Source organism: Mobula hypostoma, chromosome 8 (assembly GCF_963921235.1).
Source record: "Mobula hypostoma chromosome 8, sMobHyp1.1, whole genome shotgun sequence".
Taxonomy (NCBI): domain Eukaryota; kingdom Metazoa; phylum Chordata; class Chondrichthyes; order Myliobatiformes; family Myliobatidae; genus Mobula; species Mobula hypostoma.
The window spans coordinates 68,350,048-68,365,804 of record NC_086104.1 but is presented as its reverse complement, the minus strand read 5'-3'; the positions used below and the strand labels follow the sequence as shown (position 1 = coordinate 68,365,804).

General features: G+C 39.8%; 1 protein-coding gene across 4 annotated transcripts in view; it reads right to left on the bottom strand.

Moving 5' to 3' along the window:
• commd1 (copper metabolism (Murr1) domain containing 1) overlaps positions 1-15,757 on the bottom strand; it is a 104,082-nt gene that overhangs the window by 34,967 nt on the left and 53,358 nt on the right. For all 4 annotated transcript variants that reach the window (XM_063056060.1, XM_063056061.1, XM_063056062.1 and 1 more), the window contains one exon: positions 2,560-2,841. In XM_063056060.1, the coding sequence (XP_062912130.1) occupies positions 2,560-2,841 (282 nt within the window). The remainder of the gene's footprint in view (positions 1-2,559; positions 2,842-15,757) is intronic.

Here is a 15,757-nt window from a genome sequence, read left to right as displayed (position 1 = left end):
TCTCTGATAAGATGTTCCCTTAAAGACATCATCCAACTGACCAAACTTTTACTATCTGACCTTAAAATAGCTGACATTGCACAAATAAACTAGCTGGACAAAATCCACTGTTTGGGATGCTCTTCTGTATTAAAAGAGACTAAATTATTATAAATAACATAGTCCTTCGGAGTATACCAAGTCAGGCAAGAAACAGCACTCGGGTTATGCAAAGGATGATACAAGTCCAAAAGAAAGATCAGATAACCAAAAAGTAATTTTGGCCAGGAGTATACTATCCAAGAACACATGAAAAAAGGCCGTGATTGGAAGAGAAGGGGGAAAAAAAAGTAAGAAGGGCTTAAGGAAGAAAAAATTTGAGACTGCAGCTCAGAGATGCTGCTGGAGTGGGTAAATTGAGAAAGTGTTAATTCAGATTTACTTATTTATCACATGCATATTGATTTATACAGTGAGATGTGAATGCATTAACAAACAACAAAATCTAAGGGTGTGCTAGGGGCTGCTCCCAAGTGTTGTCACACATTCGTATACCAATATCGCGTGCCCACAATGTTCAGCAGAACAACACAGGTAACAGCAGCAACTGACCATCAGCAAAAGAAGCCCTTTTTCTCTGTCCCACCAACCCACCCACTCACACATACATACAGACAGTCCTCTAACCCTAGGACAGGCCCCTTCTGGGCCACTGGCCTCCAACGGACTTGCAGTCATGCAGTCCAAGAACCTTCATCATTGGGTCCGACTTCCTGAGCGGTTATCGACCCCAGGACTCAATGACAGGACTCTATACTCCAGACCTTGAGCTCCGGACTCGCTGATGACAGGATCCCAAGCTCCAGGCAGAATACCTCGGGGGTCACTGGCACACATGCCTCTGATCCCAGAATCCACCAACCTGGGGGGATTCGTCCAGGAGGAGGGGGCCACCAGCCTTCATCCTCGCTTGTCTAGCTCCATCCACAGATGTTGTTTGTCATATGCTCACATTGCTGGGCTTCAAATGTGATGCAGAAGCCTACACTCTTAGCCTAACTCTAACTCCTTGACATCCCTGTCCCTAAACTGTAACTCTCCTCTCTTTCTCTGTCCTCAAAGCCATCCCTATGAATCTAAAAAAAGAACCAAGTTTGAGACATGACCTTGATGGAGACTGCAGCTTGACACCATCTTGACCAAAATTTTGATAATGGTAAGACACACATATAAACAACATACCTATACTCAGCATCTAGGTTCATACACAGTGAGGCAACTGATAACAAATAAAGAAACTGGGAAACGTAGTCAATAAGTCATCATGATCATTATGTGCCGTGTTGTATGAGGTGGGTGATCATGATCCTGACCATGATTGTCCTTAGCAACTTTTTCTACCGAAGTGGTTTGCCATTGCTTTCTTGTGGGCAGTGTCTTCAGAAAACTGGTGACTCTAACCATTATCAATACTCTTCAGAGATTGTCTGCCTGGAGTTCTGGTTATACAACCACTGACTTGTGATACGTATCAACTGCTCCTACAACCAACTCTCATACAACCTGCTCCCGTGGCTTCATGTCACCCTTATTGGGGAGGGGGGTGCGCAAAGCAGATGCTACACCTTGCCTTAGGGTGATCTGAAGGCTAGTGGAAGAAAGGAGCACCTTACACCTCCTTTCATAAAGGCACATCTCCATCCTGCCACCCAACTAAGTCACTATATAACATAAAAATATGATTTAAAAAAAGCGATACATGGAAAACACACAAGTTTGACGAAAATTACTTACCATACATGTTCAGCTTTCTCTCAAATGGACTTTCACTCAAACAGAAGGTGTAAGAAAATTATTCTGAAAGTGTATTTATTCACTTGATATTAAAACTAATGTATCAAATATTCCCTGTTAATTATGAACTAGAGTTGGGAATTATCCACTTGATCGTAGAATGGCAAAGCACTGAGCAGGGCATCTGCCCCATCAACTCTGTAGAGATGAACAATTTTGGTGGAAACCCCAATCACCAGTGAGTTTAGCCTAAGCATTAGCTATAGAAACACGAGGCATCAATATTTTCTGGAGATGGAGAATTAACTCATGGCTCTTGTTTACATGTGACAAACCCTGCAGATCTCCATGTATGAAAATGCCCAGTTGAGACAAAACCAGATTCACTAAAATCCACTTGTATCCACTACTTCCCAAAGTCTCTCAAATTTAGTAAATGGATATTATCATACATTTATGAGATACATAATCACTAAAGTCAGAAAGTAAATACAAATGCAATAACCTTACAACTATAGTTAGTATGAAATAATTCCCTTTAGGCAAGGGTGAATGAGGGAACAGCAAAGGGAAAAAGTATTAATTTTATACTTTGAATCAATGAGCATTATTAAACATATTCTGCAGAAGGATTGTGGGGTGATATTTCTCAAGAGTTCTTTTGAGTCTCTAAATGGCAATGCAAGAACAAAGATCTAGATAGCAATTTCTGCCACAAATACTTCCAATGCAGTATTGATATTTTTTACTCTGTGGCATCATCTACAACAGAAACTCCATCCTTACCTGATCATTTTTTCCAAGTTCCAACTCCACAAGAGCAACTGGTGTGTTAATTTGATCCAAGTGTTTAGACTGGGTCTTCAAGTCAACTCTCCAACTGAAATTTCTCAAACAGTTTTCCCACTTGTTCTGATTAATAAGACATTCACGAATTTTAGCTTTATGACTTTTCCAGAATTTGGTTAAAACTGCAGCCTGGTCCGGTGTAATTCCCTTTTGTTTCTTGGTCTGTGCTGTTAAGAAGGCTTCCAGTTGGTTGAATTCCATGTCAGCAGACGTTATAGACTGTTGAAATAAAGACTCAAGTTAGACCAATTGCCTCAATCTTCCCAGAGCAAAAGCTTTTATTTGAGATATTAAACTCGGACAACTTAAGATTGCTGACAAGCAGATCACAGTTATTGTCTATCCTGCTTGTCATTTCCTCAAATAATTTCAACAGATTTGTCAGGCAAGATTTACCCTTAAGAGAATCACACTGACTTTGGCCTATTTTATCATATGCCTCCAAATATCCCAAACCTTTGTCCTTAATAATGGACTCCAACACCTTCTGAACCACTGAAGTCAGGCTAATTGGTCTATAATTTCTTCCGCCTCCCTCTTTTCCTGAGTAGATTGACATTTGTAATTTTCCAGTCCTCCAGAACCACTCCAGAATCTAGTGATTCTTCAAAGATCATTACTAATGCCTCTGCAATCACTTCAGCTGCCCTTTTCAGCACCCTGGGGTGCATCTGATCCAGGTGACTTCAGATCTTTCAGCTTCCCAAGCACATTCTCTTTAGTAATAGCAACTGCCCCCCGGCACTCTTGAATTTCTGGCACACTTTTTTTCACATCTACAGTGAATGCTGACACAAAATACTTATCAAGTTCCTCCGCCATTTCTTTGTTCCCCATTACTTCCTCTCCAGCATCATTTTCCAGCGGTTTGACATCCACTCTCACCTCTCTTTTACTCTTTATCTATATGGAAAAGAACTTCTGGTATTCTCTTCGGTATTTTTTGCTAGCTTTTCACGTTTCTTCTCTTCTTATAGCTTTTTTTTAAAAAAAGAAGCCTTCTGCTGGTTTTTAAAAAGCTTCCCAATCTTCCACCAATTTTTTTATTATATGCCCTCTCTTTTCCTTTTATGTTGTCTTTGACTTCTCTTGCCAGCCAAAGTTGCCTCATCTTTTCTTTAGAATACTTGAATAGTTTGTCTTTGAGATGCATTTATTCTGTGCCTTTTGAATTTCCCACAGAAACTTCAGCACTGTTGCTCTAACAACACACACAAAATGCTGGTGGAACGCAGCAGGCCAGACAGCATCCATAGGAAGAAGCACGGTTGCATGATAGGAGAAGACAGGAGGGGGAGGGATGGAGCTAAGAGCTGGAAAGTTGATTGGCAAAAGGGATACAGAGCTGGAGAAGGGAGAGGATCATGGGACGGGAAGCCTAGGGAGAAAGAAAGGGCGAGGAGAGCACTAGAGGAAGATGGAGAGCAGGCAAGCAGTTATTGTGAGAGGGACAGAGAGAGAAAAAAAGAGAGATAGAGAAAAAGGAAAACTAAATAAATAAATAGATAGATAGATAGATAGATAAATAAATAAATAAATGAATAAATAAGGGATGGGATAAGAACAGGAGGGGAATTAACGGAAGTTAGAGAAGTCAATGTTCATGCTGTCAGGTTGGAGGCTACCCAGACAGAATATAAGGCGTTGTTCCTCCAACCTGAGTGTGGCTTCAACCTTGACAGTAGAGGAGGCCGTGGATAGACATATCAGAATGGGAATGGGACGTGGAATTAAAATGTGTGGCCACTGGGAGATCCTGCTTTCTCTGGCAGATAGAGCATAGGTGTTCAGTGAAACGATCTCCCAGTCTGCATCGGGTCTCACCAAAATATAGAAGGCTGCACCGGGAGCACCAGACACAGTACATCACACCAGCCGACTCACAGGTGAAGTGTCGCCTCACCTGGAAGGACTGTCTGGGGCCCTGAATGGTGGTAAGGGAGGAAGTGTAAGGGCATGTGTAGCACTTGTTCCGCTTACAAGGATAACTGCCGGGAGGGAGATCGGTGGGAAGGGACGGGGTGGGGGTGGGGGAACAAACGGACAAGGGAGTCGCGTAGGGAGCGATCCCTGCGGAAAGCAAGGGGGGGGGAGGGAAAAATGTGCTTGGTGGTGGGATCCCGTTGGAGGTGGTGGGATCCCGTTGGAGGTGGCGGAACTTACGGAGAATTATATGTTGGACACGGAGGCTGGTGGGGTGGTAGGTGAGGACAAGGGGAACCCGATCCCTAGTGGGGTGGCGGGAGGATGGGGTGAGAGCAGATGTGCGTGAAATGGGAGAGATGCGTTTGAGAGCAGAGTTGATGGTGGAGGAAGGGAAGCCCCTTCCTTTAAAAAACGAGGACACCTCCTTTGCCCTGGAATGAAAGACCTCATCCTGAGAGCAGATGCGGCGGAGACAGAGGAATTGCAAGAAGGCAATTTTTGCATTTTTCCAAGAGACAGGGTGGGAAGAGGAATAGTCCAGGTAGCTGTGAGAGTCTGTAGGCTTATAGTAGACATCAGTCGATAAGCTGTCTCCAGAGATAGAGACAGAAAAATCAAGAAAGGGGAGGGAGGTGTTGGAAATGGACCATTATAGTAGACATCAGTCGATAAGCTGTCTCCAGAGATAGAGACAGAAAAATCAAGAAAGGGGAGGGAGGTGTTGGAAATGGACCAGGTAAATTTGAGGGCAGGGTGGAAATTGGAGGCAAAGCTAATGAAGTCAACGAGCTCAGCAAGCATGCAGGCTGTTGTTCTGCCATCATTCCTGCCAATGTCTCCTTCCAATCAACCAGCCAGCTCTTCTCTCGTGCCTCTGTAATTCCTTTTACTCCCCTGCAATACTGATATTATATCTGACTTTTAGCTTCTCCCTCTCAAACTGCAGGGTGTGTTCTATTATGAACACTGCATCCTCAGGGTTCCTTTATGTTAAGCTCCCTAATCAAATCTGGTTCATTAAACAAACTCACAATCCAGAATTGCCTTTCCCCTAGTGGGCTCAACCACAAGCTACTCTAGAAAGCCATCTCATAGGCATTCCACAAATTCCCTCTCTTCAGATCCAGCACCAACCTGATTTTCCCCAATCTACCTGCACATTGAAATGGCCCATAACTATCATAACATTGCCCTTTTTACATGCTTTTTCTATCTCCTGTTGTAATTTTTATCCCACATCCTAGCTACTATTCGGAGGCCTGTATGCAATTCCCATCAGGGTCTTTTTAACTCTTGCAGTTTCTCAACTCTACCTACAGGGATTCTACAATGACATCAAGAACACCTTCAAGAGGCAGTACCTTAAGGTGGCGACATCCATTATTCAGGACCCTGACCATCCAGGACACGCCCTTCTCGTGTTATTACCATCAGGGACGAGGTTGACCCATACCTAGTTTCAACCATAGTTTCACTCCCTCTTCCCATCAGATTTCAGAACGCTTCCTAAACTCATTAACACTACCACTTTATTCATCTTTTGCACTATTTATCTTTTAACTAGCAGCATTTTTTATGTCTTGAGTGTACTGCTGCTGTCACACTTCACTGATAATAAACCTGATTCTATTCAATGAACCATTTTAAGTACATGTTAGTATATTACCCTAATTCTGTGTACCCCAATCTTGTTAACTCAGAATCAGAATCAGGTTTAATGTCACTGATATTTTAGAGATTTCCAAAAGCCTTTCTGGAATTAATATATACCTCATATCCATTGCACCACTTACATCTTCATAAGGACTCCGGTAGGTTAGACGAATTATTTGCCCATTTTATATCCAAGCCGATTCTGCTCAATCCTATTATTCTTTTCAAAGTGTCCCATTTCTTGGTATCCTATTATAAAATGCTCTCTATGTAAGAAGCCACATTCAAACTTGCAAGCCTTTTCATTTTCACTGATCTATCTTGTTTATTTCTCGCCTCCCCAATTTTTTTCACCTTCTTGCTGAGTTCTAAATTGTTCTCCTTCCTTGAACATTCTTTGAAATCTTTTTGATGTAATATGATTTTTGATTTCTCTGGTCAGTTATGGATGACTCATTTCTCCTTTGGGTTTTTGCGCCATAAAAAACCTTTCCTAGCAACTTGCATGTTTTCTTTAAGTGCAATGTGTTTTGCAGTCAACCAAAGGCAATTCTTCTCTTGTACTTCCACAGCTTCCTTTGCCTAGTTTCATGTTTAGAAATATGTCAAATTCTACCTCCTTGATGGCACAATAAATAATCAACCCATTTCCATAATGCAAAGTGAGATACAAAATTACTTCGTCAATATCGACAAGCATCTTGAATACACTCAATGAATTCACCTTTAACCTTACTACAGAAAAATATTAGTTAATTATTATTTCTGCAGCATGCGTCTCTAACTTACTGATTTATACCACACTCAATATTACATGTTTGATGGCATCTAATTAGCTCCTAACCACCCTTTCATAACTTGGAACTGCCTTGAAGCAAGATAACTATTTTGTTCCATTGTTATGGAGTCTGAGCAATACAACAGAAAAAGGCCCTTCATTCCACTTAGTCCATGCCAAACTGTTATTCTGCCTCGTCCCATCAACCCACAACTGAGCAATAGTCCTTCAATACTCCTCCCACGAATGTACTTATCTGAATTTCTTTTAAATGTGGAAATCGACCCCATATCCAGCAATTGAGTTAGCAGTGTGTTCTACACTCACACCACCATCTGAGTGAAGTTCCCCCTTAAACATTATACCTTTCAGCCTTAACGCATCACCTCTAGTTCTAGTCTCACCCAACCTCAGGGGTAAAAGCCTTCTTGCATTTTCCCTATCTATACCCCTCATAACTTTGTATACACCTATGCAATCTCCCTTCAGTTTCCTAGTCTCGAGGGGGAAAAAAAGTCCAAGTACTGTATCAACATATGCATACAGAATGCAACTTAGATTTGTCCTCCCACAGGCAGCCACATAACAAAGTGCGCAGCCCTCCGGTGAAAAATGATATCGTATCTGTCAAATGGGGGCGGTGGACAATTCTGATTTGATGGAAAATGGACGTGAAAGCACAGAGGAACATCTGGAGGAATTTCTGAAATGCCCGTTTGCTGTTGTCATTACTGTGTGGTCTGGAATCTTTCGGAGGGTAGGCCTCAAAATCCCTGGCCTTGCCTGCTCTTGGCGACCGAGAAGGAGGCCGAATCGTTCGGACAGAGATAGCGCTCAGTACTTGGCATCGGAGAGCTGATCAGGGCTCGAAGATTTTGGATGACTCAGAGTCAGATTGTGGTCGGCATGGCAGGGAGAGTTTTTCTTCCTTCTCCCGTCTGCGTGAGATGTGGGACATTTGAGAGGCTTTGAAATTTACTGTGTTCATGGACTTCTTCATCAAGTTACGGTATTGTTGCACTGTTGTAACTATATATTATAATTATGTGGTTTTGTCAGTTTTTTCAGTCTTGGTCTGTCCTGTGTTTTGTGATATCACACCGGAGGAAATAATGTATCACTTCTTAATGCATGCATTACTAAATGACAATAAAAGAGGACTACGTGTCTTCATAATAAAAAAAAACACCATGGAACCTGTTCAAGAACAGGTTCTTGGAACATCAAATACCCAATACACAAGAAAAAGAACAAATTGTGCAAACTGCAGAAAGCTAGCCAACAGCACTTAAAACATGAAACATCAAACCAATAGTATTCAGTTTTGTACATCTCAGCGCTGTACTGCTAGCCACAGGACCACTCTTGTCTAAAGCACTCCAGTCTACATCGATTGCCCCGATCAAACTGCTCAAAAACTGAGATAAAGAGTAATCAGAATCCATAAACATGTGTCACATGAACCTCAAAGTCCCCCGACACAAATCAACAGATTTACCCATCAACTCTGGCAACTTGGAACTTCTGACAGCAGATAGCGAAAGAGGGAGGAAAACTGGTCAAACGCTGACAGACAGCACCAAACACTTGCCCATCCATGTTGACTTCAACCGTGCTCAACACCTCAATTAAAGAGAAGCAATGCAGTCGATCATTGGCTCCAGGCTACCAAGCTGCACACTCTGCTCCAAACTTCAAACTCCCAACTCCCGCAGAGGCAGCAAAGCACCTGATCACTCAATATGCCCTAAAACACACCATCGAAATGTAAATCACTGGTTCCAGTCGCATGCAGCTTTATGAGTAGAATCATTTTAAAAAAATGAAATTAGTTTCATGAACTGCCAGCAGGATGTTGCATTGTTCACTGACACCATTTTGCAAACCTTTCCCTCCAACTCAGGTTCTTAAGTCACAGCAATACCCTTGCAAATTTTCTCTGCACTCATTCAATCGTATTGATATCTTTTTTCTTCTACAGGTAGGCAATCAGAATTGTACACAATACTCCAAATTTGGCCTCGCCAACATTTTATGCAACTGTACTCGATATTCTGATTTATGAAGGTCAATGTACCAAAAACTCTCTTTATGACCTTATCTACCCGTGATGCCACTTTCAAGGAATTCCTGGATCCCTTAGTTCTACTGCTCTCCTCAGTGGTCTACTACCCACTGTGCATGTCCTCCCCTCATTTATCCTCCAATGTCATGGCCCATTTTTCCAGAAGGTGAAGATCCCATTGCAAGCTTTGATAAGCCTTACTCATTGTCCACTACGCACTCCCCCCAAAAAACTCCTGGTGTCATTTGCAAATCTGCTGATCCATTTAACCACATTACCATTAATATAGATGACAAACAACAACAGACTCCAGCGCCACACCACTCGTCACAGGCCTCCAGTCACAGAAACAACTATCTACTATGACTCTCCGGCTTCTCCCACTAAGTCAACATTGAATGCAGTTTTGCTACTTCATTTAGAATGCTAAGTGACTGAATTGCCTCCCACAAGTCTGAGGACACACCTTATCAGGCCCTGGGAACTTATCCACCTTAATTTGCCCCAGGACAGCAATGCCTACAGATCTGCCTTACCTACAAAACTCCTTGCATTGAAACAGAGATAATTCAGAACATTAGTCACACCACGTTCAACCCTTTGGTTCCTGTCTTTGTACATCGCCTTAACTGTTACGTTTCCCACAAACACTCTGGCAGATGCCTACTGGTTGTTGATGGAGTAACAGCTTCTTGGAGCTGCTCCAATATTACTTACTTTGCTGATTCCAACCTCTTTTGAAATCTTACTTTTACAGTGCTAAAGCGACTAAAAAAAGAAGAGGACCCTCCTGCAACTTTGGAATCTATTACGGAGATGCTTTGGAAACATAAAAAAGAATTTTCTGAGGAGTTCCAGCAACTAAGCGCTGAGATTAAACAAACTGATGTAAAATTGGATTCTATTCAAAAAAATCTTAATTGAACATGATAAACCATTACAGGAGAATGAAGATACTTTGACAAATTTGGATGCGAAAATTGAAGACCTGCAAAAGCTTTGTGAAAAATCAGTCAAAGTCTAATGAAAAATTAAGACAGAAGATTATCGACTCAGAAAACAGAAGTAGAAGAAACAATCTATGAATTCTGGGTCTTAAAGTGTTAATGGAAGGTAATCAACCTATGGAATTCTTTGCAAACTTCTTGGCAAAATTATTTCCTACAATTTTAAAATCTCCACCTAAGATCAATTGAGCCCAAAGATCGCTCGTGCCCAGACCTGCCATAGGAGAGAGACCTCAATCAGTGATAATCTGTCTTCATGATTTTCAAACAAAGGAACTTCTAATTCGTGAATCCCATCGAAGAGGTATGATTGATTACAATGGTCAGAAGATCAGAATTGTCGAGGATTTTTCCACCTGAGGTGATGAACGAGCGCTTCAAGTTTAAAAAGGTTATGTCGGAACTGTATAACAAAGGTTTTAAACCATCTCTCCGTTATCCTGCTCGGCTCAGAATTATTTTGAGAAATGGCTCCGTTCGATACAGGATGTTCAAGAATTTTTAGAACTAAGTGTCTAGCTGTTTAATATCTTCCTACATGATTAATTGCTTCTTTTACTTTTGATATACCTTTTCAGCTAACTCTCTTGTTGAACTCTTTAATCCCTTATTTAGATAAGATTTTAATTAGTTAATACCCTGTGTATTAATATGTTTTGAACTTCAATAGGTTGTTTTCAATATTTTATATTATACTTATTTTGAGGTTTTTTTTCCTCTCTTTCAATATTTTCATTAGTTTCGACATAAAAGAATACAGAGTACAGGAAAGTATATATAAAGGTCGAAAAAGCAACTACCAATTACATTATATCTATTCCTAATAACGATCTCATTACCCCATATTTGTGTACGTTAGTCAAAGTTATATTGAAATATACTAATTTATTACAAAAAAAATCTAATCCCTACCAAGACCGAAGTTGTTTATTAAGGAGGAAAAAAAAAGGTAAAATACCTTCTCATATAATAAAAATTAATAATAGCCAACATCTAAATTTAAACAACGAATTGAGGGTTTTGAAAGTTTTGAAAATAATTCAGAAAGGGTCCCCACGATGTTTGAAAGTCTTGACGAGATTCAGAAATTGAGCAACGGATCTTGTCTAAATCTACGCATGACATAACTTCACATAACCATGGAGCACGAGTAGGAGGAGAACATCTTTCCATTTAAACAAAAGCACCCTCCCAGCTATAAGAGAGCTGAAGGCCAAAATATGTAAATTAAATGTCTTCAACTTGATATCTTGTCCAGCAACAACACTGAACAGAGCCGTCAGAGGATTAGGCTTAAAATTGACTTTGAAAAGTTAAGAAAAAGTTTGAAAAACTTCCTTCCAATATTTTTCAAGACATGGAAAAGTCCAAAACATATGAATTAATGAAGCTTCTCCATTATTACATCTGTCACATTAGGGAGATATATCCAAATAAAAACGAGATAGCTGATCTTTAGTCATATGGACTCTATGTATCACCTTAAATTGTATGAAGGAATGGTGAGCACATACCGATGATATATTAACCACTTTAAAAATTTCATTCCAAGTTTCCTCAGATATTGATGTCTGTAAGTCTTGTTCCCAGAGATTCTTAATTTTGTCTAAAGGAACATTTCTCATCTCCAGTAACATACCATAAATATTAGATATTGAACCATTATAAAAAGGTGTCAAATTAAAAATGTCTAGTAAGTTCTTCTCTGAACTTATAGGAAACGTGCATAATTGAGATCTTAGAAAGTCTCTAATTTGTAGTTATCTAAAAAAGTGAGTTTTGGGTAGGCTATATTTAGCTGACAATTGCTCAAATGAAAAAAGATTTCTCCAACAAACAGATCTCAAAAACATTTAATACCCAACCTGTCCCATTCTCTGAAAACTAAATCAGTCATGGAAGGTCATATTAAAAAAAAAATCAGAATAAATGGGACACGAAAGGGAAAATCTCAATAAACCAAAATGTTTTCAAAATTGTATCCAGATCCTCAGGGTATGTTTAACTATTAAATTATCAGTTTACTTACAAGTAAAGGAAGTGAGGATCCAAGCAGAGAAATAATAGAAAATTTATAAACAGAATTAGCTTCTAAAGAAACCCATACTGGACAGTCTACACGATTAATATAATATATCCAAAACATAAGATATCGTATATTAACTGCCCAGTAATAAAACCTAAAATTAGGTAAGGCAAATCCTCCAGACTTTTTAGGTTTTTGAAGATGAACTTTATTTAAACGAGGACGTTTATTTTTCCATATATAGGAGGATAAAATAGATTCAAGACAGTCAAAAAAGGATTTAAGAATAAAAACAGTTAAAGCCTGAAAAAGATAAATAAATTTGGGTAGAATATTCATTTTAATAGAATTAATTCGTCCAATCAACAATATTGAAAGAGGTGACCAATTTAATAATATCTTATTTACATGGTTCAATAAAGTAAGAAAGTTTTATTTAAACAGGTATTTGTAATCCTTAGTGATTGTTACACCCAAATACAGTTGAAGTCAGAAGTTTACACACACCTTAGCCAAATACATTTAAACTCAGTTTTTCACAACTTCTGACATTTAATCCTAGAAAACATTCCGTCTTAGGTCAGTTAGGATCACTACTTTATTTTAAGAAGGTGAAATTTCAGAATAATAGTAGAGAGAATGATTTATTTCAGCTTTTATTTCTTTCATCACTTTCCCAGTGGGTCAGAAGTTTACATACACTTTATTACTATTTGGTAGCATTGCCTTTAAATTCTTTAACTTGGGTCAAACGTTTTGGGTAGCCTTCCCCCCTTACACAAGCTTCTCACAGTAAGTTGCTGGAATTTTGTTCCATTCCTCCAGACAGAACTGGTGTAACTGAGTCAGGTTTGTAGGCCTCCTTGCTCGCACCCGCTTTTTCAGTTCTGCCCACAAATTTTCTATCAGATTGAGGTCAGGAAATGATGTCAAGTCTGGTTCATCCTTGGGAGCAATTTCCAAATGCCTGAAGGTACCACATTCACCTGTACAAACAGTAGTACGCAAGCATAAACACCATGGGACCACACAGCCGTCATACCGCTCAGGAAGGAAACACATTCTGTCTCCTAGAGATGAATGTACTTTGGCGCGAAAAGAGCAAATCAATCCCAGAACAACAGCAAAGGACTTTATGAAGATGCCAGAGGAAACAGGTAGACAACTATCTATATCCACAGTAAAATGAGTCCTATCTCGACATAACCTGAAAGACTGCTCAGCAAGGAAGAAGCCACTGCTCCAAAACCTCCATAAAAAAGCCAGACTATAGTTTGCAAGTGCACATGGGGACAAAGACCTTACTTTCTGGAGAAATGTCCTCTAGTCTGATGAAACAAAAATTGAACTGTTTGGCCATAATGACCATCATGATGTTTGGAGGAAAAAGGGCGAGGCTCGCAAGCCACAGTACACCATCCCAATCGTGAAGCATGGGGGGTGTTTTGCTGCAGGAGGGACTGGTGCACTTCACAAAATAGATGGCATCATGAGGAAGGAAAATTATGTGGATATATTGAAGCAACGTCTCAAGACATCAGCCAGGAAGTTAAAGCTCGGTCGCAAATGGGTCTTCCAAATGGACAATGACCCCAAGCATACCTCCAAAGTTGTGGCAAAATTGCTTAAGGACAATAAAGTCCAGGTATTGGAGTGGCCATCACAAAGCCCTGACCTCAATCCAATAGAAAATTTGTTTGCAGAACTGAAAAAACACATGTGAGCAAGGAGGTCTACAAGCCTGACTCAGTTACACCAGTTCTGTCTGGAGGAATGGAACAAAATTCCAGCAACTTACTGTGAGAAGCTTGTGGAAGGCTACCCAAAACATTTGACCCAAGTTAAACAATTTAAAGGCAATGCTACAAATACTAACAAAGTGTATGTAAACTTCTGACCCACTGGGAAAGTGATGAAAGCTGAAATAAATCATTCTCTCTACCATTATTCTGACATTTCACATTCTTAAAATAAAGTAGTGATCCTAACTGACCTAAGACAGGAAATGTTTTCTAGGATTACATGTCAGGAATTGTGGAAAAAATAAGTTTAAATGTATTTGGCTAAGGTGTATGTAAACTTTTGACTTCAACTGTAAGTAAATTGTTTCCTTACAATTTTAAAAGGAAGATTAGTATTAATTGATACCAAATTATTTAAAGGAAATAATTCACTCTTATGTAGGCCCAATTTATATCCTGAAAATTGGCTAAAATGGGAGAGTAAAGGAAGTATACAAGGTAACAAAATCTCAACATTAGAGATAAACAGCAATATACCATCAGCATAAAGCAAGATTTTGTGGGTAATACCTCTCCTTGAAATAGCACAGATATCATTAGATTCTCGAAAAGCAATATCAAGGTGTTCTAAAACTAAATCAAAAAGGACACAACAGACAACCTTGTCTAGTCCGCGGTGAGGTTTAAATGGTTTGGAATTTTGAAAATTAGTAAGAACCCAAGCAGAAGGAGATAAATAAAGTAATTTAATCCATTGAATAAAATCTGGTCCAAAATTAAATTTTTCTAAGGTTTTAAATAAATAATTCCATTCAACCCGATTGAAGGCCTTCTCAGCATCTAAGGATATCACACATTCAGATATCTCCTGAGAAGGAGAGTAAATAACTTTTAATACACGGCGTGTATTAAAATGGGAATGTCGGTTTTTAATAAATCCAATCTGATCATCAGAAATAATAGAAGTTAAAATATTTTCAATCTTACGAGCCAGAACTTTAGAAAGAATTTTAGTATCTACATTAAGCAATGAAATTGGTCTATATGAAAAGCATTCAGTTGGATCTTTGTTCTTTTTCAGGATAAGCGAAATACGTTTGTAGAAGCTTCATAAAAAGATTGAGGCAAACTACCCAATTTGAAAAAATCTAAAAAGACTAAGTGCAACTGTGGTATAATTAATGAAGAAAAATCCTTATAAAATTCTCCAGAAAATCCATCTGGACTCGGAGCCTTCCCCAAATGAAATGAACATATAGCCTTGGCTATTTCCTCATAAGAAATGGGTTGATCTATCTGTTTGCAATTATCTGCAGGAAGTGCAGGGATAGTTAAATGATCTAAAAAATTGAGGAGCAGAAGATGGTGGCACGACGCAGCGCACAGTAGCCACTCCGGTGAATGATATCTGTAATCTGTCAAGTTGGGTTCCATACACAATCCTGATTTGATGGAGACAGATGTGAGAGAATGGAGGAACATCTGGAGAAACTTCTGAAATGCCTTTTTCGCTGCCGCTGCTACTGTGTGATCCAGAGTCTCCAGAGAAGGCCGAGTCCTCGGCTTTGCTTGTTGTTCGGCGGCCGGGCCAGGATCGAGGCGCTCAGCAGAGATGGTGCTCGGTGTCGGAGGCTCGAAGTTTTCGGACAGACTCAGAGTCGGCTGTGGTTGGGTGCTTCCAGGGTGCTGCATCGGCAGCTGTTGGTGACTGGAGGTTTAAGGCAGGGAGAGTTTCTACCTTTTGCCACCTGCTATCAGGGACTATTGGGAGTCGATCGGAACTTTCAGACTTTTTTTTTTAAACCGTGCCCATGGTCTGCTCTTTATCAAATTATGGTATTGCTTTGCACTGCTGTAACTATATGTTATAATTATGTGGTCTTGTCAGTGTTAGTCTTTGGTTTGTCCTTTTTTTTTGTGATATCACTCTGGAAGAAC